Source organism: Panthera onca, chromosome B4 (genome assembly GCF_046562875.1).
Source record: "Panthera onca isolate mPanOnc1 chromosome B4, mPanOnc1 haplotype 2, whole genome shotgun sequence".
NCBI lineage: Eukaryota > Metazoa > Chordata > Mammalia > Carnivora > Felidae > Panthera > Panthera onca.
The window spans coordinates 116,156,611-116,184,305 of record NC_138345.1 but is presented as its reverse complement, the minus strand read 5'-3'; the positions used below and the strand labels follow the sequence as shown (position 1 = coordinate 116,184,305).

The 27,695-nt window shown below is 41.0% G+C and overlaps 1 protein-coding gene across 3 annotated transcripts in view; it reads left to right on the top strand.

Annotated features, from left to right (window-relative positions):
• The window catches only part of LOC132693931 (uncharacterized protein C3orf20 homolog), a 192,912-nt gene that overhangs the window by 91,188 nt on the left and 74,029 nt on the right, over window positions 1-27,695 (top strand). For all 3 annotated transcript variants that reach the window (XM_078449585.2, XM_078449584.2, XM_078449586.2), the window contains exons 14-15: window positions 816-1,113; window positions 7,113-7,229. In XM_078449585.2, coding sequence (XP_078305711.2) covers window positions 816-1,113; window positions 7,113-7,229 — 415 coding nt within the window. The remainder of the gene's footprint in view (window positions 1-815; window positions 1,114-7,112; window positions 7,230-27,695) is intronic.

Here is a 27,695-nt window from a genome sequence, read left to right as displayed (position 1 = left end):
CCCCGTTCATGCTTTGTCTCTCTCTGTCTCAAAAATAAAAACGTTAAAAAAAATTAAAAAAAAAAAAAATTCACAGAGTTTGTTTTTATAAGCCTCATAACCTCCCAGAAGTTTTGTGGAAACTTATCCCTACATTACAGATGTTAATACTGAAGCATAAAAAAGTCAGAAGATTTACAGTGACACTGAGAGTTAGTGATAGATGACAGATCCAAATTTAGCTTTCTGATGTCCATTCTGGCTATTGGGTTACATAATTTATCCAGTCTATTAATAGACATAAATCAACTCAAAAGTATTCTGTAGATATTTCACTTCCAGTCAGTGAGACAGCAGTATTGTAACAGAAAAAAATACACACGGGTTCACGTTCCAGCTCTATCAGTTACTACTTGTGTGCTTTAGTCATGTTATTGAATTTCCTGAGCTCCAGTTTTCCCCACTTGTAAGAGGGAATGAAGTAAGTATCTTACAGACCAGTCTCAATGCATTCTTCTTGCATTTGTTAAACTGCAATTAACGCTCTAAATCTCATCCTTATTGGTCAATCATTTGCAATCATTTGGATTAATTAATTCCTCTGAGCTGACATAGCTTATGTCTGTTTCAGAGCCACAAGTGCTTATATAACTGAAAAGCCTTACGTTGAACTCTTTCAGTGTTTTGACAAGTATTTTAGTGTGCTGACACATAAAATTCTGTCCAGAATTAAATGTAAATGCTTTACCAAAGTAGCCACTTTGGTTCTTTTCAAAGTGATGTTTTTTCTGTCTATTCAGTTCTTTAAACATGATTTCTAACCATTACATTTCTAGGCTTCCTCTTCCTCCCATTGAGAGCAAGGATGCATGGTTTGCTTCCCAGCTGCTTTGTCCTGTGGTCCTCAGGAGGACACTGTGTGGGAAGGAAGGGGGCACATGCCAATGTGGCACTTACAGCATCCCTGAAGTGACAGACCTGGAGTATGATCACCTTATAAGCACCCAGCTGTCCTCCGTGGATCAGGTCATTATAGTCCACGTGACCTCAGCTAAGGAAACAGACAAGACTATAAAAGAAATGGCCCAAGTGTATAGGAAACTGAACAGATCCAAAAGCATGCCTTGCATTCAGGTGGGTATCATGTGTATTAAGACAAACTGTGAATAATGTCTACTTGCATGTTACATCTTAATACATTTCCTCAGCCACACAAAAGATTGTGGAGGAATTTTTCCCCTGCTTTTGTAATTGAAGTATGACCTTCATATAATAAAGGTTGCAAATCTTTTTGTTTTTTTAATTTTTTTTAACGTTTATTTATTTTTGAGACAGAGAGAGACAGAGCATGAATGGGGGAGGGTCACAGAGAGAGGGAGACACAGGATCTGAAACAGGCTCCAGGCTCTGAGCTGTCAGCACAGAGCCCGACGCGGGGCTCAAACTCACGGACCGCGAGATCATGACCTGAGCCGAAGTCGGACGCTTAACCGACCGAGCCACCCAGGTGCCCCAAAAGGTCGCAAATCTTAAGGGCATATAGCTTAATGAATTTTTGTGTATGTGTATACCTATATAATCACCAGCCAGATTAAGATATAGAATATTTCCGGACCCCAAAAAGTTCTCTCTGGCCCTTTTCAGTCAGCAATCCCCCTGCCTCCCACCCCTGGTAACCGCTTTTCTGACTTCCATCACCATAAATTAGTTTTATCTGTTTTAGATGTTCGTATACATGGAATTACACAGTATGCACATTTTGAAACACACAGTACATTTTTATGCCTCTTTTGCCAGAGGCTGGGAATGGTAAATACCAGGCATGCCAACATCCTACCATTCTGCATCTATGGTGGACATTACTGATCCATCATTCTTTTCAACTGAGCCTAGACTGGGCCCTAACTCTTTTTCCTGACTGCACTGCTGGTAACTACTACCAGCGGATCTGAGTAGTAACTCATGAAGCCTCTTCTATATGATAGCCTTTCCCCTCAAGAGTATTCTCTAAGTCTTATTGATTGTATCACTATGTCACTTTTTTCCCTATTTGTGCCTTTTCTCCAGTCCCACTGCTTCTGCTTATTTCAGGCCTTCATCATCTCCCATCTGATTTTCTCCAGTGGCCTGACTAGTTTTCCTGCTTTCTGGTCTTGGTGCCTGTGATATTTCCTACACGTTGCGGGGTTCTCTTTTTAATACATGGACACGACTGCATCATTCTGCTGCTTAAAATCTTCTAAGGACTTCCTTTCAGGCCACGTCCAAGTTCTTTCATGTGACATGGAGGGCCCCTCCCAGTGGGGCTCTTCCCTCCCTGACCAATTCCCTGTTCCAACCCCAGCAATGGCCCCAGGGGACATATTAAAGAACCTCTGCAGGGTTCAGGTCTTGTTCTGCATCAGGTTGAAGCATGTGGAAGCTGAGGGCAGGGCCGTGTCACCTCTTGCAGAGCTGCGTCCACTGATTGGGCTTTTAAGACATTGCCCTAAATAGCCCTGAGCTTCTTTTGAGTGATGTTACATTATATTCCCCAGGCCTAGTGTTCCCCTAGATGAAGCCTGATGTGAAAATTGTCTTTCTGAATGAGAAGCTAGAATAGCTTTACTTCCCATGAGGATCCTGTATGTTTCCTCTTTCCCGGTAATGAGATTTTTGGTACCCAACTGGGTTTCTCTCTTTACTTGGCCTGAAAGTACAGAGAAAAGTTTTAAACTGAATTATAACAATAGATTAAGAACTTATGGGCCACTTATCTGAAATCCATTTCTTATTTTGGATCCAGAGCTTGTATTGATACTGAAATTTTCTCATCATAATTTTTTTTTATTTATAATTTTCTCTTATACTATTCTTGCTTCCTATAAATCTCCTTGCATCTTTTGCTAAAAAGGTAGAATATAAACAAACAAGTTTAAAAGGTAAGTTTTGATGAAGGAAATATTTCATCTAACAGAATTGATAGCAACCTTGCAAGAAAGTGACATGTCATTTTGTAACTCTAAACGGTGAAGAAAGAGAATATGGGTGTAATTGGCTGGGTACCCTAGACTTCCATAAAGTAGATTCTTTTTTTAGATCATAAAAATGAAGGGAATATTCTCATACCAGAGGCCCTAAAGGGAATACAAATAAGAATGGGGAAGGTTGTAAAACACAGAAAGTTCACCCTAGAACTCCAGTCTCCATCAAAAAGGTTGCCTGGTCAGACTAGGGTCTTGGCTCTCTCTTCATTCTCTTTCATTCCACCTAACCAGGGAACCACAAGGCCTGCACAATGGTGAAATTGTTAAGCTGCACTTGGAAGCTGGACAGCAATGAGAATTCACCAGATGCTCTGATGGAAGCCTCAAGGGTGTAGACAAAGCTCCTAAAAGGGTAGCCTGAGCCACAGAGTGTGTGGGATGGGTTCTGGGAGCTCAGGGAGAACTGGTTCTGGGAGTGGCAGCCCCACCCTTCCAACCTACACTGAATCCAGATTCCTCTGCCCACAGTTGGAATCTTCTTGATGACAGGACCGTGTCTTGGTCACCATTGTAGCCCTAGTGCCTATCACTGGGCCTAGTGCATGGTTAACATCTAAAATTTATTTGTCAAATGAATAAATGAACCAATGAATGAGCAAATGTTTTTTTAGCCTAAACGCCAGTTATGGGGGTATATGGTCACTGCTACTTCTTTCTTAGTTTCATGGGAGATGCTCTGGGACTATGGGCTTGTGAATGGAGCTAGGGCTCCCCTGAAGAGACAGACAAGCCAAGTGGATGAGAGAGCAAGACCATAGTTAGGAAGAGTTCAACTCTTCACTGAAAAAGACAATGATGTGCATCAAATCCCAAGGACTCTAATATCCTTGGTGCAAACAGTACCTGCCATCCCCCTCTCCCTCTATACCTGGCATCTAGCAGACACTCAGGAAATGTTTGTTCAACTGATCTGAAGTGACACAGAATAAGATCAAAAAAGCAATATTTATTGAGCATTTACTGTGTTGCAACCACTATTTACCCGGAATATCATCTAGTTCTCAAAAGAATTGCAAATGGCTGGCTCTCTGCACATGAGTCCATTGAGCACAGGTGAATAACTGAGACACAGGACAGTTAGGTCACTTGTTCAAGGTTACTCAGTTAAAAAGCGGTGGGGCTGAGATTCACACCAATCAGTCTTACTCCAGGAAGCACACTCTTAAGCCCACGCTCTGCCATATAGCATTGTGGAGTAGGAAAAGCAGTGGCTTAGGGGGGCAAGAGTGAAATCAAATGAGATGAATGGATTGGGAGGAATGGCTCATATCCAGCACCTCATATCCAGGCATGTGGAGGCAGGAGGTGTGGAAGGGGCTTCGTATGTATGCTCAGCAGGAATTGTAGAGACCAGAGCATCTGATAAAAGGAGCCATGTCTCACTGAATCCTTCTTTTTTTTTTTTTTTTTTTTTTTTCAACGTTTTTTATTTATTTTTTTTGGGACAGAGAGAGACAGAGCATGAACGGGGGAGGGGCAGAGAGAGAGGGAGACACAGAATCGGAAACAGGCTCCAGGCTCCGAGCCATCAGCCCAGAGCCTGACGCGGGGCTCAAACTCACGGACCGTGAGATCGTGACCTGGCTGAAGTCGGACGCTTAACCGACTGCGCCACCCAGGCGCCCCTCACTGAATCCTTCTAATAATGACGAAATAAGTCCCCAGTGCTCCTAATATCTACTTGAGGATGAAACTTTTTGATAGCACAATTCTGTATATTTATTGATTCAGATAACAAACATTCACTGAGTTCCTACAACATGCTGGGGAGTGTGGTAATAACTTGAGATAGCAAAATGAATCAGACTCTGATCTTGTCCTCAAGGAAAAGACAATCCAGAGAACAGTCATGACTCATGACATGTTGAAATGAGTGCCTGGTCAGAAGTATCAATGGAGCATTTAGACAAGAAGTGGCTTGTTGGACTAGTAAGACTAGTAAGAATTAACTGGGTGAATATTTACCACAAATGGCATTTTGGAAGGCACATTGGAAAACTGTACGTTGGAAAGCAAAAGGATAGCAAACTGTAGGATGAATCTGGGAAATAGGAAATGAATCAGTATTAGGGGGTGCATGTTGAGGAAGCTAGCAGCCAAAGAAGTTAGTGAAAGACTATGAGGTTTGATAAAGAATTTGAACTCTCCTTGAAGAGGAAGAGGAGTCATTAAAGGGTTTTAAGCACCGAAGTGACGGTAAGAGGTTTTGTATTTTAGTTGGATCATTTTAACAGAATGGTCTGGAAAAGATTGGAATGACAAAGAGAGCTATTATAGCAATTTACACAGGAGAGAAATGATCAGGCAATAGCAGTGGGAGTGGAAAAGGATGCTGAGTCTGAATGATGGATAGAAGCGAGACTCTAAGACTTGATATGTTGAGTGAGGGAAGAGTTTAAGATGTCTTCTACCTTCTTGTTTGGACAGTTAGAAGAATGGCGGTACTATTTTGTTTTGAGATAGGGAATTCAGAAGGACAAGGATAAGAAATATCTGTTATCCATTACCAAGTAATAAACCACCCCAAAACTTGCAAACATAGAACAACAACCACATGTTTACTCATGACCCTCTCGGGATTTAGCAGGGATGACCGGAATATGCTTCACATAGCACTGGCTTGGGCAGTTTGAGTACAGCTGGAGGATTCAAGAATAGCCTCATTCACATGGCTGGCAGGTAGTACTGCTGACATTTAGGAGTTCAGGAATGGCTATTGGCCAGGGACCTCTATTTGAAGGCCTCTCTACAGAGTTATTCTGGTTTCCTCACAAAGCAGTGTCCATATTTTGAGAAGGAATGTTCCAGAGGTGAATATGGAATCTGGAGATCTCTTAAGGCCTGCCCTCAAAAGTTATACAGTTATACTCTTGGTCAAAACCTATCACAAGGCCAGCCCAGATTCAAGGGGAGTGGAAACAGACCTCCATCTCTTGATGGGTAGAGTGGTAAAGAATTTATAGACATCTTTAGGCTACCACAAGAATGTTGAAAGAGGGGTGGCTGTCTGGCTCAGTTGGTAGAGCTTGTGACCCTAGATCTTGGGGTCACGTAAGCCCTACATTGAGTGTAGAGCCTACTTAAAAAAAAAAAGAATGGGGGCACCTGGGTGGCTTGGTCAGTTGGGCGTCTGATTTCAGCTCAGATCATGATCTCATGGTTCATGGGTTCAAGCCCCACTTCAAGCTCTGTGCTGACAGCTCAGAGCCTGGAACCTACTTCAGATTCTGTGTCTCCCTCTCTCTCTGTCCACCCCCTGCCACCCCCTACTCGTACTCTGTCTCTCTCTCTCTCTCAAAAATAAATAAAGATTAAAAAAAAAATTTTTTTTTTAAAAGAATGAAGAGAAAGATGGAAAAATTCAGATTGGGCATGTTGAGTTGGGGGTACCAGAGTGACATCAAAATGGGACATCAAGAAGTAGGCAGTTCAACCCACAAGTCCAACACTCAGAGGAAGGCACTAGCTTTGGAAGACATTTGGTAGACAGAAATAGTAGTTAAAAGTATGAGTGACCAAAGGGGTATGTTAAGAGAGTGAATAGCAGGAGGCAAGAATGGAGATTTTAGATATTTAGAAGTCAGGTAGCGATGGGGCTCCTGGATGGCTCAGTGGTTAAGCATCTGACTTCAGCTCATGATCTTGTGGTTTGTGAGTTAGAGCCCCATATTGGGCTCTCTGCTGTCAGCTCAGAGCCCGCTTTAGATCCTCTGTCTCCCTCTCTCTCTCTGCTTCTCCCCTCTCTCAAAAATTAATTTTTAAAAATCTTAAAGAAGTAGAGAAAAAATTATGCATGACAAAGACTAGGATGGAACACATAGAGAAAGAAAACAGAAGAGTGGGACCAGAAAAGCCCAGGAAAGAGTTTGAGAAGGAGGACTGTTCAGTAATTTCAAATGTCTTAAAGAGGTCAAGAAATAGAAGAAACATGAAGATGTCCACTGGCCTTGGCAATACAGAAGTCTTTGATGAGTTTTTGAAGAGGGCATTCCTGATGAGTGGTAGGAATAGAGTTTAGAATTGTTGATTCAGATACAAATACTGCTGAATGGAGCAAGGGATTTTTTACTTGGGATTTAAAGTCTTTACAACTTTTTGCTTTTTTAGAGTTGTTCAGATCCCTTTCGATTGCTCAAATACAACATCACCTCTGCATCTAAATTTACTGGCAACAGTTGTCCACTTCTGGTTCAAAGGCACAATGTCATTCCAGGAATTTTTTTGGTATGTACTTTGAGATATATGACTTTTTTAACCAACCTACTATGTTGTATATGTGTATGATGTTGTGCATGATGTCGAGATTATTCATAGAGTACACAAAAGAATGGAGAGAATGAGGAAATAGATAAGCTCAAATCACAAACTTCCTTGGTACCCCCTTGACTACCCCCTTGACTAATAGTTGTAGATATTCTTATAACTATTGGGTTATCGTTATGGTTACTTTAGTGAAGTTAAAAACTGGATTATCTGGTGGCACCTGGGTGGCTAGTTGGTTAAGTGTCCTACTCTTGATTTCAGCTCAGGTCAAGAGCTCATGGTTTGTGAGATCAAGCCCTATTTCAGGCTCTGTGCTGACAGTGTGGAGTCTGCTCGCGATTCTCTCCTCTCTCTCCCTCTCTCTCTCTCTCTCTGCCCCTCCCTGCTCATTCTTTCTCTCTCCCTCTCTCTCCAATAAGTAAATAAACTTAAAAAACAAAAATCAAAAAACTCTGTTAACACTGAGGTGATCAAATCCTCTACCTCCTGAGTAGATATGGGATTATAAATGCTAAAATTTAATTCTTGCATTTAAGAATATTATAACCTAATCAAGGAGATAGGATACATAATATCCATATTTTAAGACTGAACAGAGTAACTACCGTGACTGAGTCAGCCCAGTACAGTACAGAAAGCATGAACTTTGAAAACAAACAGACCTGGGGCGCCTGGGTGGCTTGGTCGGTTAAGCGTCCGACTTCGGCTCAGGTCACAATCTCACAGTCCGTGAGTTCGAGCCCTGCGTCGGGCTCTGTGCCGACAGCTAAGAGCCTGGAGCCTGTTTCAGATTCTGTGTCTCCCTCTCTCTGTGACCCTCCCCCGTTCATGCTCTGTCTCTCTCTGTCTCAAAATAAATAAACGTTAAAAAAAAAAAAAATTAAAAAAAAAAAAAACAGACCTGAGTCCAGACCTTGGTTCTACTATTTGCTGGCTATATGACCTTGGGCAAATTACGAAGCCTCTGAGCCTGTTTCCTCCCTTACAAAAAGGGAAAATGTAACCAACTCATAAAATTATAAAAATTCAGTGAGATAATGTGCATAAAGTGTTTGTTTCAATTCCTGGCACATCATGGATACTTAATAAATGTTAATTCCCTTCCACCAATTTTTCAGTTCAACAAATGTGTATGGAATGTCCGCTCTGTGCCAAGCACAATATTGGGTACTGCGGATACAAATACAAAAAAAAAAAAAAAAGCCACAGTCTCTGCTGCCAAGGGACTCCTAGTCCAAGGGCGGGGTGGGGTGGGGGGTGCGGTGCAGTCTGCAGCTTGCTGAGAGGTATGAGATGTGAGCTGAACCTAAAAGTGTCTTGATACAGAGAGGTAAGAAGGAGAGGGATGTTCCAGGGAGAAGGGATGTTATTAATAAAGGCAAAGGCTCAGAGCACAAGGAATCTGGAGACCTGGATTTTAGTCCTGCACCTTCCACTATAACCAGCTGTACATATTTGGGATGATCTCATTGGCAAGCATACAGGACCGAATTAGATCAGTGGCTCTCACCACTGGCTCCTGCCTTAGGTGCATGAAAAAATGATTTCTGGGTCTCACACTGGAATAGTTAAATCAGAATTCCTTTGGATGAGATCGGCATCAGCTTTTTTTTTTTTTTTAATGTTTATTTATTTATCTGGAGAGAGAGAGCACATTCACATGAGCAGGGGAGGGACGGAGAGATAGAGGGAGAGAATCCCAAACAGGTTATGCCTGTCAGTGCAGATCCCGAAGCAGGGCTCAAACTCACGAACCATGAGATCATGACCTGAGCCAAAATCAAGAGTCAGATGCTTAACCGACTGAGCCACCCAGGGGCCCTGAGTATCAGCTTTACATCAACCTTATTATGATACATTTCACATACAATACAATACACCCACTTTATTGTACAGTTTCGAGGACTTTTGACAATGTGCATACTTGAGGAACTGCCTCCACCACAGGAAGTTTCCCTCAGCCCCTTAGCTGTAGTCATTCCACCTTCATCCCCAGGCAATCACTGATCCGCTTTCTGTTGCTATAGATTAGGTGTGCCTTTTCCAGATTTCATCTGAAAGGGCTCAAATAATAAGCATTCTTTCATCTGGCTGAGATTTCAATGTTTTTTTAAACTTCCCTGGATGATTTTAATGAGGAGCAATAGACTGGATAATCTCTCAGGATCCTTCTAGCCCAAAAAATATCATGGTTTCATCTGCTAGGCTAGAGATACTTTATAAAAATTGCATTTTAGTAATAATAAGTATGACTGCTGTCATTGTAATAATTATGATAACACTAACACTAATGCTTATTGAGCTTTTCCTATGTGCTCAGGCACTGTGCTGTTACTCATCTGTATTTTCCTACCTAAATCCCTACAGCAGGAATTAACCTCTGAGGGGGTAGGTGCTAATATTGTTCCTGATAATAGGGATGGCAACTAATCTTTAGGGAGATTAAGTAACCTGTTCAGGGCCAAGGAGCTAGCTAGCAAGTGGTGGGATAAGGATTCAAATCCAGATTTCCCTCCAATAAACAGAGACTTTACTTTTAATCAAGATGCTACAAAAGCATCTTACCACAAAGTGAAGTTTCAGCCCCCACTACTTCAGAAGTGAAAGTGATACCAGATGAATGCTTTCAGCTTGTTTATGGGTTCCAGCTGGGGAGAAGAAACTAATTTAAAGGTACATTTAGCAAGAAAGACTTAAGGCAAAGAGCCTTGCACCTTAACATGAAAAGTAAGCCTGTTTGTTGGGAGCGTCAAATGACAGTGAGGACTACAGTGATGCAGGAAGAGAGAAACGGGGCAGAGGCTACATCCACGCATGTCTGTTGAGATGTATACAAAACAGAGATAGCAAGAGCACATCTACTGATTTCCCTCCAGTAAAGGGAATAACCTCAGATTTCAGTCCACATATACACCAAAAAAAAAAAAAAAACCACCTTTTTTTTTACTTTTCAAAGTAAACATCCACTGTCACTATGAACAATGAACAATGAGTCTTATTCTGTGGTAGGGAAATCTTCCCACAGTACCTGGCAGGTGATCAAATACCTCCCTGCTTCTGCAAGCCTATTTAAGCCTGTGAGTCTTAGCAGACCTGCTTGGTTGGTTATAGTCTATGCTTCCTATAAATTTACTAGTGGCTAAAAAAAAAAAATCATGGGCAAAATGAAAATGTATGTCCTCCTTAAGTTGCATTCATCCGTGACAGCCAAATCAAAGTCCTTTTAGCCGAGATCCTCCCAATTCCAGGTAGGAGAATATTGACAATTATTTTGTGATCACCTAAAACAAACAGGGTCCTATTTAAATGCTGGCTGCCAAGCCAAGAGCAAAGCTAAGGCCTCAGCCCACCTACCTGTTTGTCCACTGGGTGACAGTGTTGATCCATCTGATACAAGTGTGCTTTGTCTCTGGGCCAAAAACCTCCGGGGAAAGATTGCAGCCAGATGGCTTTCTGAGGGCCTTGGGGAATGGCTCTGTCTTTCTTCTCAGAGCATGGCAGAATCATTGTTTTCTTTATTTTTCAAGGAAAAAATGTGAGGTGTAGAATTGTTCCAATGTTGCCACTTTTCTTTGGGCAAAGTAGTACAGAGAACGGAGGTGATTGTCCATAATATATTAACCCTCATTTTCCTCACAATGTAACAAAGGCAAAAAGCCTGCAAAGAGCACTGTGAAAACCCAGCTGAAAATCCATTTCAGCTGTTTACTTAGATGCATTGGGATGGATCAATTCTTTACCCAAGGTGTTCACTCATATACAAATGTGCTAGTTGATGGGATTTGCATTGCCCACAGCTCTAAAGAGGGATAAGATTGTGGAGAATCATTTCCAATTTGCCAGGGCACAGTTTTACATTGTTCCATCTGTTCTGATGTGATCCCTGTCTTCAGGAGGAGAAATAGATAAGCTAGAACAAATACTGTAGTAAGATTTGATGTGATCAGTAGAATGATGGAGGTATGTTATAATACAAGAGAGGAAAGTGGATGATGGAACTATCCATACTCCTACTTTAAAAGGACAAGACAGAAAGTGAGTTGACTGTTTGCTTCAAGATGCTAAGAGGGTTGGTTTGTGCAATTTTTTGTTCTCTTCTGCTCCTCACCCCTAACATGGCAAGGACAATGATTTAAAATATGGGGACTCCTCATTATATAGTGAGCAATAAAGTCATGTTAACGTGGTACTCTGTTCCAAACTCTTTTTTAGTCAGGTTGAAAGACTAAAATAGAATGAATGATCAATTTAAGCAAATTTAGCATCTAACAAGTTTTTCCCCCCACCCCCTCCTTTGCTTTATTTATATTGCTTGGTCAGATCTATTTGTGCTGATAAGTTAGCACATTTATATTTTATTATTACACTTAACATAACAAAGCTTTGGGGTTTCTTTCATACTTAAAAATACACTAAAACTGCAGTAGTATTTTCTTAGGGAGTTGTGCTGGAGTTTTGAGGCCTTCAAGTGTGGGTTAGAAATACAAACACATTGTCTGGCTGCATGAAGATTGGGCTTTCACTCTCTAGAACTCACATAAACATGGAGCAACATGGAACAAGGGGCCATAGAAGCCAGAATGTGAAGCTCTTGAGCTGTAAACGACTTCCTTGTCACTGCCCTTTGGACACTTAGAGGCCTCTCTAGGCCTTAGCTACCACATTCAGACAGCATGGACCTATTTAGGGCAAACTATAACCACAAGAATTATGATATTCTCTTCAGTGCATATTAAGAACATTTTTTCAGAGCTTTGGTATTCTCTACTCAGCAGGGATCTACCATTTCATCAGCAGGGAGAGTAAAAGGATTTATAAGAGGTGGCTTTGAGCAGGGGAAGTTGAGAACTTTCTGGGACTTACCAGAGCAGAATGGATTCTCCTAGAAAGCAAAGCCAACCTGCAGTGTGTCCCACTGTGTCTGTGTGCTCCACCAGCGAGGCATGGTGAAAGCAAACAGAGAATGAGGTCGAGGTGTGCACCCACAGGAGCTCCAGGAACACCCTATCTGTTTATATCTCTGTGGGCATGTGCACAAGATATGTTCTTCCTCCAATTTCTTCCTCCTTCTTCATTTTCTAATGAAGCCTCTTTGGAGGCTTACTGGCTGCTCTGTGAGAGGCCAGGACCAAAGATTATTCGAGAGGAGTGTTCTAGAGTAGGTGGACCCTATGCTCGCCTTGTCCCTTGATAACAGCTAGATAAATATCAAATCATTTGGAACACCCAAGAAATCAATCTGAGGACTAAGAGAACAAACTTCACAGCCAGAGGGAGAAAAGAGGCCACATCTTGGAAGTACAGATAGACTTCAATCCAAGTCTGACCCCCTTATACTCTACAGGTACTTTGTTACTAGGGCAAGTGTGCCTGAGAGCCAGGGCAGCAGTGGTGCCTTCCCCACAGAAGACCAGCACTAAGCATCCCTCTCCTGCATTCACCAAGTTCACTGACTGCCGGGTGCTGCAAAGCTTCAGCTGTAGTAGAAAGAATCTAGCCTCTTCTAACAAGCAGACCAAAACTACAGTTTCACCTAGTTAAAACTCACACTGGACAAAGTCCAAACACTCCCCACTTCGGGGCGCCTGGGTGGCTCAGTCGGTTGACCAAACACTCCCCACTGCTGGTAAAGAGAAATTCTGCGAAGGACTGACCTGAGGAAAAGAGCAACCAAAACACAACAGCAGAGTGCACATAGCATACACCGGAAACACTTCCTGAAGCACCAGGCCCAGGACAGAAGAGCCCAGACCTCTTCTTAATACAGCATTACTCTCAGGAAGAGGAAACATAACGGTATTTCCTAACACAGAGAAGACAGAGACCTAGACAAAATGCCAAGACAGAGGAATTCATCCCAAAAGAAAGAGCAAGAAAAGATCACAGCCAGGGATGTAATCAAAACAGATATAAGTAATATGCCTGAGCCATAATTTAAAACAACAATCATAAGAATACCAGTTGTGCTTCAGAAAAGCATAGAAGACACCAGGGAGTCCCTTACCACAGAGATAAAAGTTCCAAAAACTAGCCAGGCTGAAATAAAAAATGCTATAACCAAGATTCAAAACCAACTGGAAGTAATGAATACAAGGATGGAAGAAACAGAGGAACAAATATGGGACATAGAAGATAAAATTATGGGGAAAAAATGAAGCTAAAAAGAAGAGAGAAGGAAAAATTGGATCACAAAGGTAGACTTAGGGAACTCAGTGACTACATAAAGTATAATAACGTTCATAACATAGGACTCCCAGAAGAAGACAGGAAAGAAGGGGAAGAAGAATTAATTGAGCAAATTATAGCTGAAAGCTTCCCTAATTTGGGAAAGGAAAAAGACATCTAAATCCAGGAGCCACAGAGAACCCTCATCAAAATCAACAAAAGCAGGCCAACATCAAGACATTTCGTGGTCAAATTTGCAAAATACAAAGATAAGGAAAGAATCCTGAAAGCTGTAAGGGAAAGAAATCCATAACCTACAAGGGAAGACAATTAAGGTTAGGAGTAGATCTATTCACAGAAATTTAGCAGGCCAGAAGGGAGTGGCATGATTTAGTCAATGTGCTGAATGGGAAAAATATGCAGCCAAGAATACTTTATCCAGCAAGGCTGTCATTCAGAATAGAAGAAGAGATAAAGGGTTTCCCAGACAAAAACTAAAGGAGTTTGTAACCACTAAACCAGCCCTGCAAGAAATATTAAAGGAGACTCTTTAAGTGGGAAAGAAAGACCAAAAGCAACAAAAACTAGAAAGGAACAGAGAAAATCTCCAGGAACATTGACTTTACAGGTAATACAATGGGATTAAATTCATTATCTATCAATAATCACTGTGAATGTCAAAGGACTAAATGCTCCAATCAAAAGACATAGGGTATCAAAACGGATTAAAAAAAAAAAAAAAAGACCCATCTATATGCTGCCTACAAGAGACTCATCTTAGACCTAAAGACACCTGAAGATTAAAAGTGAGGGGATGGAGAATGATTTATCATGCTAATGGATGACAAAAGAAAGCCAGAGAAGCCATACTTATATCAGACAAACTAGATTTTAATTTTTTTTTAATGTTTATTTATTTTTGAGAGAGAGAGAGAGACAGAGCATGAGCAGGGGAAGGGCACAGAGAGAGGGAGACCCAGAATTCAAAGCAGGCTCCAGGCTCTGAGTTGTCAACGCAGAGCTTGATGCAGGACTCAAACCCACAAACAGTGAGATCACAACCTGAGCCAAAGTCAGACGTTCAACCAACTGAGCCACCAGGTACCCCTGGACAAACTAGATTTTAAACCAAAGACTGTAACAAGAGATGAAGGGCACTGTATCATAATAAAGGGGTCTATCCAACAAAAAGATCTAACAATTGTAAATATTTATGCCCCCAATTTGGAACAGCCAAATATATAAATCAATAATAATATAATTGATATTATTATTCAATCAAACTCATTGATAGTAATACAATAATATCAGGAGACTTTAACACCTCAGTTACAGCATGTACAGATCATCTAAGCATAACATCAACAAGAGAACAATGGCTTTGAATGACACACTGGACCAGATGGACTTAACAGATATATTCAGAGCATTTTATCATAAAGCAGTGGAATACATGTTCTTTTTGAGTGCTAATGGAACATACTCCAGAATAGATCACATACTGGGTCACAAAATCAGGTCTCAACAAATACAAAAAGACTGAGATCATACCATGCATATTTTCCAACCACAACACTATAAAATTTGAAGTCAACCACAAGAAAAAATTTTGAAAGACTGCTAATACATGGAAGTTAAAGAAAATCCTACTAAAGAATGAATGGACTAACCAAGAAATTAAATAAGAAATAAAAAGATACATGGAAGCAAATACAAATGAAAACACAACAGCCCAAAACCTTTGGGATGCAGCAAAGGCAGCCATAAGAGGGAGATATATAGCAATACAGGCCTACCTCAAGAAACAAGAAAAATCTCAAATATGCAAACTAAACTTACACCTAAAGGAGCTAGAAAAGTAACAGCAAATTAAGGTAGAGCAGAAATAAATAATATAGAAGCAAACAAAAAAACAAACAAACAATAGAACAGATCAATGAAGTTAGGAGTTGGTTCTTTGAAATATTTAATTGAATTAATAAACCCCTAGCCAGACTTTTCAAAAGGAAAAAAGAAAGGACCCAAATAGATAAAATCATGAATGAGAGAGATATCACAACCAACACCATAGAAATACAAACAATTATAAAGGAATATTGTGAAAAATTATATGCCAACAATTGGACAATCTGGAAAGATGGATAAATTGCTAGAAACATACAAACTACCAAAAGTGAAACAGGAAGAAATAGAAAATTTGAACAGACCCATAACCAACAAAGAAATTGAATCAGTAATCAAAAATCTCCCAACAAACAAAAGTCCAGGGCCAGATGGCTTCCCAGGGGGATTCCACCAAACATTTAAAGAATACTTATCCATTCTCTCTCTCTCTCTCTCTCTTTCTCTCTCTCTCTCCCTCCCTCCCTCCTTCTCTCTCTCTCTCTCTCTTTAATTTAAATTCAAGTTAGTTAACATACAGTGTAGTCTTGATTTCAGTAGTAGAACCCAGTGATTCATTTCTTATATGTGACACCCAGTGCTCATCCCAAAAAGTGCCTTCCTTAATGCCCATCACCTATTTAACCCATCCCTTCACTGCCTCCCCTCCATCAACCCTCAGTTCTCTGTATTTAAGAGAAAAAATAAAAGAGTAAAATAAAATAAAATAAAATAAAATAAAAGAATATCTATTCTTCTCAAACTGTTCCAAAAAATAGAAGTAGAAGGAAAGCTTCATTCTATGAGGCCAACATTACCTTGATTCCAAAAGCAGACAAAGACTTCACTAAAAGGGACAATTACAGGCCAATATCCCTGATGAACATGGACGCACTGTGCATGGAGCCTGATTGAGATTCTCTCTCTCCTTCTGCCCCTCCTCCCATTTTCTCTCTCTGTAAAATAAAAATAGAAAGAAAGAAATAATTAAGACAATTAGAGTCTAGAGACACTCCAGAACAAAGTTGGTGAAACAGATAGTCTTTGTGTTTAGCTGGTAAAAATCAATCTCTTATACAAATATAATTTATAACTTAAGTAAAACAAATACCATTTTAGTAATCACAGTTTCCTGGGGCACCTAGGTGGCTCAGTTTGTTGAGCATCTGACTTGTGATCTTAGATCAAATTTTGATATCAGGGTCTTGAGTTCAGGCCCCAGATGGTCTGTATGCTGGGTATGAGGCCTACTTCAAAAAAAAAAAAAAATCATAGTTTCCTATTAGAAATTTTTATAATTTCAAGGAAAGAAACCAACCATTCTTGGAACCATTACCACTGACCTTCTATATCCCCAGAAAGCTCTTTGCCCTTTCTAGCAAACAGCCTGAAAAACTCAACTACAGAATAAGTATAAACTTGATGGTAGTTCATATGTAAATATTCATAATCTTTTTTTCTTCCTTTTTTTTTTAATTTAAAGAGACCTCTTTAATTTTGTTCAAATTAATTCTGTTCAAATTCCCTATCATTTACCTATAGAATCCTTTTTTTGGTAGAACTGTTAACATTCCACGCTCTAATGTTGCAAATAAATCTTCTAGGCTTCCACTTGACAGGAGAGCACTCCATGGGACAAGTAGAGATGACTTAATTGCCCTGACCCAATCCCTCCTTGCCTTCCTGGTCCTTCCACAGGCCTGGGCTACCTTAAGAGGCATCACTAACAAACTTCAAGTTATAAATAAATATGTTATGAGGATGAAAAGTACAGCATAGGGAATATTGTCAATAGTATTATGATAACATTGTATGGTGACTACACTCACTGCAGTGAGAGCATAGCATATATACAGATTTGTCCAATCACTGTTGTAAACCTGAAACTAATATAACATTTTATGTCATAAACTATACTTCAATAAAAGAAGAAAAAAGAGCAACACTAGAGCACCCCAGGCAGTGATTAAAACAAATCAGGGCCAAGCAGGCAGGGAGCTGTGATCTGTCAGGGATGAGGCTTAGAGGGGGGACACAGAGGAAGGGGAATCACTTGGGGATCAGTGCTGCTGTCTGGTCAGAGTAACTAGAGTGTGCCTAATCTTATTTCTCAAGTCTAAGTTGCTGAGTGTCTGAGTGTCTGTCTTGTCAAATACTCTGATTTGTTGTTGAACTGCCTGCTGGGACTTGCTTCAGTAATAATGTGTAGCCATTGTTGAATTAAAAGACACAGGGCTTAGAATTTTGTCTCCTTACCAAAAAATGAATAAATAAGTAAGAGTGAGGAAGGATGATCTGCAAATAGGAAAAACAATTCTTTTCAGTTCTTTTGATCTGGATCATGAAGGAGTGAAGATATTTCAGAGAGCATTCCTGGTTGAGGCCTCCTCTGGGAATGCTGGCTTTCCTTGGTGCTCTGCCATGAATCCTTTTCAAACTCAACACACTCACTCCCTGTAGGCTACTGACACCCAGAGCTCCAACCCTGGTCCCAGCTTCTTACCTGACCCATATACCTGTGCCTCCTGGTTCACCCCACTCAGAGGTGTTTTGGATAGTTCCGACTCAACATGTCCAAGACAAAATCCATCTGGATCATAAAGTGTAAGATGGGGAAGATGTGAGGATAGTTGCAGAAGATGAGACTAAGCCATATCATGCTAGTGAGTCATGAGGGGAAAGAGAAGAAGTGGGTGAGGGAGAGCCAGAGGAAGAGGGGGAGGGGGAGCAGGAGGAGAAAGGAGAAGAAGAGGAGAGAGGAGGAGGAGAAAGAGCGGGGAGGAAGAGGGCAAAGAAAAAGGGAAGGGGAGAGAAGAGGAAGGCAAGGAGGAGGGGTACAGAGAGGAGGAAAAGCATGAACTTGATCCTAAGAGGAATGAGGAACACTGGAGTATTTTAAGTATGGAGTGACATGAGTATATAGCCATGGTTTAGAAAGATCACTATCAGTCCAATATAGATAATGAATTGGAGGGAGACAAAACTGTGGGCAGGGAGAACTTTTAGTAGCTTTTGAGACAGTGTGAGAGAGGAAGTAGGCAGTGGATCCAGAGCAGTGACTCTGCGTGAGAATGTTGGAGAGGGAATGGAGTGCCTTAGTGGACATCAAGGTGATACAAGTGTTGATGCCCATAATCCCAGGAAAACTCTAGGGAACAGAGCCAGAGCTGCTTGGTCACCTGCCCTGTCCACCTAAAGAGTCTCATCTCGTACCAAACCTCCTTTATTCCTTCCTTACACAGAATATGGAGTGCCTACTATGCGCTAAACACTATATAGTAAGGAAAAAGAGTGATAGTGAGACAGAGGGACAACAGAAAAGGGTGGCCCCAGCATGCTGCTTAAAAGCTCTGTGTTTTGTTTTAATTAAGGAGACTGTTACCTGTAAGAATTCACTCATTCATTCGTTCTTTCTTTCTTTCCTTCCTTCCCTCCTTTCTCCCCCCATCCCCTAACAAGTCATTAGAATACAAAATCATACACTCTCATAAAATCTAAAAGGATCCCAGGTGGGTCCCTACATCCAGCAAGAGTATTTTTGTTGATATGTATTTGTATTTGAAGTCCTGATTAAGTGCTGTGGGTTTTTTTTTTAATGTTTTATTTATTTATTTATTTACTTATTTACTTATTTGAGAGAGAGAGAGAGAGAGAGAGAGAGAGAGAGAGAGAGAGAGAAAAGATGAGATGGGCCCGGGCAGAGAGAGAGAGAGAGAGGGAGAGACAGAATCCTAAGCAGTCTCCACACTGTCAATGCAGAGCCTGATGTGGGGCTTAATCTCATGAACTACAAGATCATGACCTGAGCCAAAATCAGGAGTCCAACATTTAACTGACTGAGCCACCCAGGCACCCCAAGTGCTGTGTTGTTTTTTGTTTTTTGTTTTTTTCCAATATATGAAATTTATTGTCAAATTGGTTTCCATACAACACCCAGTGATCATCCCAAAAGGTGCCCTCCTCAATACCCATCACCCATCCTCCCCTCCCTCCCACCCCCCATCAACCCTCAGTTTGTTCTCAGTTTTTAAGAGTCTCTTATGCTTTGGCTCTCTCCCACTCTAACCTCTTTTTTTTTTTTTTCCTTCCCCTCCTCCATGGGTTTCTGTTAAGTTTCTCAGGATCCACATAAGAGTGAAACCATATGGTATCTGTCTTTCTCTGTATGACTTATTTCACTTAGCATCACACTCTCCAGTTCCATCCACGTTGCTACAAAAGGCCATATTTCATTCTTTCTCATTGCCATGTAATATTCCATTGTGTATATAAACCACAATTTCTTTATCCATTCATCAGTTGATGGACATTTAGGCTCTTTCCATAATTTGGCTATTGTTGAGAGTGCTGCTATAAACATTGGGGTACAAGTGCCCCTATGCATCAGTACTCCTGTATCCCTTGGGTAAATTCCTAGCAGTGCTATTGCTGGGTCATAGGGTAGGTCTATTTTTAATTTTCTGAGGAACCTCCACACTGCTTTCCAGAGCGGCCGCACCAATTTGCATTCCCACCAACAGTGCAAGAGGGTTCCCGTTTCTCCACATCCTCTCCAGCATCTATAGTCTCCTGATTTGTTCATTTTGGCCACTCTGACTGGCGTGAGGTGATATCTGAGTGTGGTTTTGATTTGTATTTCCCTGATGAGGAGCGACGTTGAACATCTTTTCATGTGCCTGTTGGCCATCCGGATGTCTTCTTTAGAGAAGTGTCTATTCATGTTTTCTGCCCATTTCTTCACTGGGTTATTTGTTTTTCGGGTGTGGAGTTTGGTGAGCTCTTTATAGATTTTGGATACTAGCCCTTTGTCCGATATGTCATTTGCAAATATCTTTTCCCATTCCGTTGGTTGCCTTTTAGTTTTGTTGGTTTTTTCCTTTGCTGTGCAGAAGATTTTATCTTCATAATGTCCCAGTAATTCATTTTTGCTTTTAATTCCTTTGCCTTTGGGGATGTGTCAAGTAAGAGATTGCTACGGCTGAGGTCAGAGAGGTCTTTTCCTGCTTTCTCCTCTAGGGTTTTGATGGTTTCCTGTCTCACATTCAGGTCCTTTATCCATTTTGAGTTTATTTTTGTGAATGGTGTGAGAAAGTGGTCTAGTTTCAACCTTCTGCATGTTGCTGTCCAGTTCTCCCAGCACCATTTGTTAAAGAGACTGTCTTTTTTCCATTGGATGTTCTTTCCTGCTTTGTCAAAGATTAGTTGGCCATACGTTTGTGGGTCTAGATCTGGGGTTTCTATTCTATTCCATTGGTCTATGTGTCTGTTTTTGTGCCAATACCATGCTGTCTTGATGATGACAGCTTTGTAGTAGAGGCTAAAGTCTGGGACTGTGATGCCTCCTGCTTTGGTCGTCTTCTTCAAAATTACTTTGGCTATTCAGGGCCTTTTGTGGTTCCATATGAATTTTAGGATTGCTTGTTCTAGTTTCGAGAAGAATGCTGGTGCAATTTTGATTGGGATTGCATTGAATGTGTAGATAGCTTTGGGTAGTATTGACATTTTGACAATATTTATTCTTCCAATCCATGAGCAGGGAATGTCTTTCCATTTCTTTATATCTTCTTCAATTACCTTCATAAGCTTTCTATAGTTTTCAGCATACAGATCTTTTACATCTTTGGTTAGATTTATTCCTAGTATTTTATGCTTCTTGGTGCAATTGTGAATGGGATCAGTTTCTTCATTTGTCTTTCTGTTGCTTCATTGTTAGTGTATAAGAATGCAACTGATTTCTGTACATTGATTTTGTATCCTGCAACTTTGCTGAATTCATGTATCAGTTCTAGCAGACTTTTGGTGGAGTCTATCGGATTTTCCATGTATAATATCATGTCATCTGCAAAAAGCGAAAGCTTGACTTCATCTTTGCCAATTTTGATGCCTTTGATTTCCTTTTGTTGTCTGATTGCTGATGCTAGAACTTCCAACACTACATTAAACAACAGCGGTGAGAGTGGGCATCCATGTCGTGTTCCTGATCTCAGGGAAAAAGCTCTCAGTTTTTCCCCGTTGAGGATGATGTTAGCTGTGGGCTTTTCATAAATGGCTTTGATGATGTTTAAGTATGTTCCTTCTATCCCGACTTTCTCAAGGGTTTTTATTAAGAAAGGGTGCTGGATTTTGTCAAAGGCCTTTTCTGCATCGATTGACAGGATCATATGGTTCTTCTCTTTTTTTTTATTAATGTGATGTATCGCGTTGATTGATTTGCGAATGTTGAACCAGCCCTGCATCCCAGGAATGAATCCCACTTGATCATGGTGAATAATTCTTTTTATATGCTGTTGAATTCGATTTGCTAGTATCTTATTGAGAATTTTTGCATCCATATTCATCAGGGATATTGGCCTGTAGTTCTCTTTTTTTACTGGGTCTCTGTCTGGTTTAGGAACCAAAGTAATACTGGCTTCATAGAATGAGTCTGGAAGTTTTCCTTCCCTTTCTATTTCTTGGAATAGCTTGAGAAGGATAGGTATTATCTCTGCTTTAAACGTCTGGTAGAACTCCCCTGGGAAGCCATCTGGTCCTGGACTCTTATTTGTTGGGAGATTTTTGATAACCGATTCAATTTCTTCGTTGGTTATGGGTCTGTTCAAGCTTTCTATTTCCTCCTGATTGAGTTTTGGAAGAGTGTGGGTGTTTAGGAATTTGTCCATTTCTTCCAGGTTGTCCAATTTGTTGGCATATAATTTTTCATAGTATTCCCTGATAATTGTTTGTATCTCTGAGGGATTGGTTGTAATCATTCCATTTTCATTCATGATTTTATCTATTTGGGTCATCTCCCTTTTCTTTTTGAGAAGCCTGGCTAGAGGTTTGTCAATTTTGTTTATTTTTTCAAAAAACCAACTCTTGGTTTCGTTGATCTGCTCTACAGTTTTTTTAGATTCTATATTGTTTATTTCTGCTCTGATCTTTATTATTCCTCTTCTTCTGCTGGGTTTAGGCTGCCTTTGCTGTTCTGCTTCTATTTCCTTTAGGTGTGCTGTTAGATTTTGTATTTGGGATTTTTCTTGTTTCTTGAGATAGGCCTGGATTGCAATGTATTTTCCTCTCAGGACTGCCTTCGCTGTGTCCCAAAGCGTTTGAATTGTTGTATTTTCATTTTCGTTTGTTTCCATATATTTTTAAATTTCTTCTCTAATTGCCTGGTTGACCCACTCATTCTTTAGTAGGGTGTTCTTTAACCTCCATGCTTTTGGAGGTTTTCCAGACTTTTTCCTGTGGTTGATTTCAAGCTTCATAGCATTGTGGTCTGAAAGTATGCATGGTATAATTTCAATTCTTGTAAACTTATGAAGGGCTGTTTTGTGACCCAGTATATGATCTATCTTGGAGAATGTTCCATGTGCATTCGAGAAGAAAGTATATTCTGTTGCTTTGGGATGCAGAGCTCTAAATATATCTGTCAAGTCCATCTGATCCAATGTATCATTCAGGGCCCTTGTTTCTTTATTGACCGTGTGTCTAGATGATCTATCCATTTCTGTAAGTGGTGTGTTAAAGTCCCCTGCAATGACCACATTCTTATCAATAAGGTTGCTTATGTTTATGAGTAATTGTTTTATATATTTGGGGGCTCCGGTATTCGGCGCGTAGACATTTATAATTGTTAGCTCTTCCTGATGGATAGACCCTGTAATTATTATATAATGCCCTTGTTCATCTCTTGTTACAGCCTTTAATTTAAAGTCTAGTTTGTCTGATATAAGTATGGCTACTCCAGCTTTCTTTTGGCTTCCAGTAGCATGATAAATAGTTCTCCATCCCCTCACTCTCAATCTAAAGGTGTCCTCAGGTCTAAAATGAGTCTCTTGTAGACAGCAAATAGATGGGTCTTGTTTTTTTATCCATTCTGATACCCTATGTCTTTTGGTTGGCACATTTAATCCATTTACATTCAGTGTTATTATAGAAAGATACAGGTTTAGAGTCATTGTGATGTCTGTATGTTTTATGCTTGTAGTGATGTCTCTGGTACTTTGTCTCACAGGATCCCCCTTAGGATTTCTTGTAGGGCTGGTTTAGTGGTGACAAATTCCTTCAGTTTTTGTTTGTTTGGAGAGACCTTTATCTCTCCTTCTATTCTAAATGGCAGACTTGCTGGATAAAGGATTCTTGGCTGCATATTTTTTCTGTTTAGCACACTGAAGATATCGTGCCAATCCTTTCTGGCCTGCCAAGTTTCAAAAGAGAGATCAGTCACGAGTCTTATAGGTCTCCCTTTATATGTGAGGGCACGTTTATCCCTTGCTGCTTTCAGAATTTTCTCTTTATCTTTGTATTTTGCCAGTTTCACTATGATATGTTGTGCAGAAGATCGATTCAAGTTATGTCTGAAGGGAATTCTCTGTGCCTCTTGGATTTCAATGCCTTTTTCCTTCCCCAGTTCAGGGAAGTTCTCAGCTATTATTTCTTCAAGTACCCCTTCAGCACCTTTCCCTCTCTCTTCCTCTTCTGGGATACCAATTATGCGTATATTATTTCTTTTTAGTGTATCACTTAGTTCTCTAATTTTCCCCTCATACTCCTGGATTTTTTTATCTCTCTTTTTCTCAGCTTCCTCTTTTTCCATAACTTTATCTTCTAGTTCACCTATTCTCTCCTCTGCCTCTTCAAGCCGAGCCGTCGTGGTTTCCATTTTGTTTTGCATTTCGTTTAAAGCGTTTTTCAACTCCTCGTGACTGTTCCTTAGTCCCTTGATCTCTGTAGCAAGAGATTCTCTGCTGTCCTCTATACTGTTTTCAAGCCCAGCAATTAATTTTATGACTATTATTCTAAATTTACTTTCTGTTATATTATTTAAATCCTTTTTGATTAGTTCATTAGCTGTTGTTATTTCCTGGAGATTCTTCTGAGGGGAATTCTTCCATTTGGTCATTTTGGATAGTTCCTGGAGTGGTGAGGACCTGCAGGGCACTTCCCCTGTGCTGTGGTGTATAACTGGAGTTGGTGGGCGGGGCCGCAGTCCGACCTGATGTCTGCCCCCAGCCCACCTCTGGGGCCACAGTCAGACTGTTGTGTGCCTTCTCTTCCCCTCTCCTAGGGACGGGATTCACTGTCTGGTGGCGTGGCCCGTCTGGGCTACTTGCACACTGCCAGGCTTGTGGTGCTGGGGATCTGGCGTATTAGCTGGGGTGGGTAGGCAAGGTGCATGGGAGCAGGAGGGGCAGGCTTAGCTCGCTTCTCCTTAGGTGATCCACTTCAGGAGGGGCCCTGTGGCAGCGGGAGGGAGTCAGGTACGCTGCCAGAGGTTTGGCTCCGCAGAAGCACAGAGTTGGGTGTTTGCGCAGAGCGAGCAAGTTCCCTGGCAGGAACTGGTTCCCTTTGGGATTTTGGCTGGGGGATGGGCGAGGGAGATGGCGCTGGCGAGCGCCTTTGTTCCCCACCAAACTGAGCTCTGTTGTCCGGGGGCTCAGCAGCTCTCCCTCCCTTTGTCCTCCAGCCTTCCCGCTTTCCGAGCAGAGCTGTTAACTTATGACCTCCCAGACGCTAAGTCGCGCTTGCTGTCGGAACACAGTCTGTCCGGCCCCTCCGCTTTTGCCAGCCAGACTCGGGGGCTCTGCTTGGCCGGCGAGCCGCCCCTCCGCCGCGGCTCCCTCCCGCCAGTCCGTGGAGCACGCACCGCCTTGCCGCCCTTCCTACCCTCTTCCGTGGGCCTCTCGTCTGCGCTTGGCTCCGGAGACTCCGTTCTGCTAATCCTCTGGTGGTTTTCTGGGTTATTTAGGCAGGTGTAGGTGGAATCTAAGTGATCAGCAGGACGCGCGGTGAGCCCAGCGTCCTCCTACGCCGCCATCTTCCTATACCTCCCCAAGTGCTGTGTTTTAAAAAGACCTCTTGGATGAACCTTGAAAACGTGCTAAGTGAAAGAATCCAGACACAAGAGGCCATATACTGTATGGTTCCACATATATGAAATGTTCAGAATAGGCAGATCCTTTCCAGAGGTGGGTAAAGAGGAAATGAGCAATGACTCCCAGCGGGGATGGGCTTTCTTTTAGGGGGATGAGAATGTTCTGGAATCAGATAGTGGTGATGGTTGTACAACATTGTGAATATACTAAAACCCACAGAATTGTACAATTTAAAATGGAGTTATAATTAGTTCATATAGCTTTCTTTTTTTTAAAGGACCTCTTCCCCATGCCAGCTTCAAAAAAAAAAAAAAAAAGAAAAAAGAAAGAAATACCAAGAAGGATAGAATGTAGTTACAGATCAAGGTTAAGAGTCATAAAAATTATTTTTGCTGTAGACAATATGAATTAGGTCTCATGTAGAGCTATACTAAGAGCACACGAACTAGAAAACTGTTGGGTTCAGCCAGCTAATGTTCCTGCATAAACTATTCTGTACCAAAGTTCAAAGTCTTCCTTTCTTTCTGAATTTCTAAATGTAACTTCTAATCGTAAACACAGTGAATAATAAGAGGTAGTGACAGTGAAAGAAACTTACGTTTTTCTAGTTTACCTTTCATTCTTTTTTATGGGCATGAAGGCATATATTTTTTAATTTATTAAGGATCTTTGGTTGTAAGCAACAGAAACCAATTCTGACTAATATAAGGGGTAGGGGAGTGGTGTTTGAAGGATTTAGGGTAATCCACAGAATCAAAGACAGACTTCATTAGCTCCTTTGTAAGACCCTGGCTGGCTGCCTTAGGAGCAAGGGCAGCTGCAAGGACCTCAGCAGCAGTCACGTGCGCTGCCACCAGATGGCATCAGTTTTTAGTGCTGTCCAATTCAGTTCTTTGTTTTGTTTTTCAATTTTATTTTATTTTAGAGAGAGAGAGAGAGAGAGCACAAGAGGGGGAGAGGGGCAGAGGAAGAGAGAATCTTAAGCAGCTCCATGCTCAGTGCAGAGCCTGTTGCAGGGCTCGATCACATGACTCTGAGATCATGGCCTGAGCCGAAATCAAAAGTGGGAAGTTCAACCAACAGAGTCATTCAGGCACCCCCTGTCCATCTAAGTTTGACTATATTTCCTATGCAGTCCATAAGAGATAAAGTCTGATTGGCCTAACCTCAATCACATGCAAAATACATTCAAAGATCATATGTGTGGCCATGAACTCTAGTTTTGAAAAAGGCTTAGTATGTGCATATCCAAATTCCAAAGTGTAATATGAATGGAGAAGCATAGCCATTGGGAGTTGAATGATTTTGAAAATTTGCTTCCTTCCTATCATGCTTCTAGTTGGGAAAGCTGTATGACCCCTCTGTCTGGGCTCTTACTGTGTGAAGTATTGAGAGTGAAATTGCTCTTTACGGTTCTAAGTAAATTACAGTGTCACTATGTTTCCCTGCCTGGTAACATAGAGACTGGGTAGGAGAATTGAGGAAATGTGGCTTAGGACAGGGAGAAGTGGTGCAAACAGCTTTAGTCTTAACACCTTATGCAGGAGGAGCCATAAAAGATGGGACTTGGAGACATAATTACTTACTTATTTTTATGGGCTCCTATTTCTCCTCCAAGGGAAAAAAAAATACTGTGTAGAGTTTAAGAAAAGAATTAACCTGAATAAAACCAACTAATTAGGCAATTATAAATAACTGAATTTTTCATTCTGTTTTCTTTCCAAATCCAGCACCTACTTAAGACATGGCTTTGAAACCTTTAGAGTTAATTTTAAGTATGTGAATCTGGTGTAGTGAAAACTAAGAAAATATCTAGAAGCAGCTTGTTTAGGCATGTCTGGTTTGACTCTGAGGAATTACAATGCAGGTTCTTTTGGCTAGGAGTCTTATCCTATAAAGCTGCGTGCATGGGTCGTCTGGCTGGCTCTTTGGTGGAGCAGGCAGCTCTTGATCTTGGGGTTGTGAGTTTGAGCCCCACTTTGGGGTTAGAGTTTGCTTTTTTAAAATAAAGTTGCATGCAGAAAATTCTCCTGTGACTGGGGCGCCTGGGTGGCTCAGTCGGTTGAACATCCAACTCTTGATTTCGGCTCAGGTCATGATCTCATGATTCATGGGATTGAGCCCCAAATCAGGTACTGTGCTGACAGCCATGAGACTGCTTGGGATCGTCTCTCCCCCTCTCTCTCTGTCTCTCCCCAGCTCTCAGGCCTGAGTGCACATATGTGCTCTATTCCTCTCACAAAAATAAGTAAACATTAAAAAAAAAAAAAAAAAAAGAGTTGACTTAAAAAAAAGAAAAAGAAATTCTCCTATGACTATATGGCAAGTCAGGAAAGCATGTGATTATCAAAATTAGTTTAAGAACTAGTGATCAAACTTACTAGTAAGATACATAGATTTTGTAATGCTGACTTTAGGGAAAAGTCACAATGTTATAGAGGATGGCTAATCACAGATTAGAAGGGAAGTGAAACTTCTCTCTTAGTGTGGATAAATTTATAACTTCCCTCACCAAATCCTACCA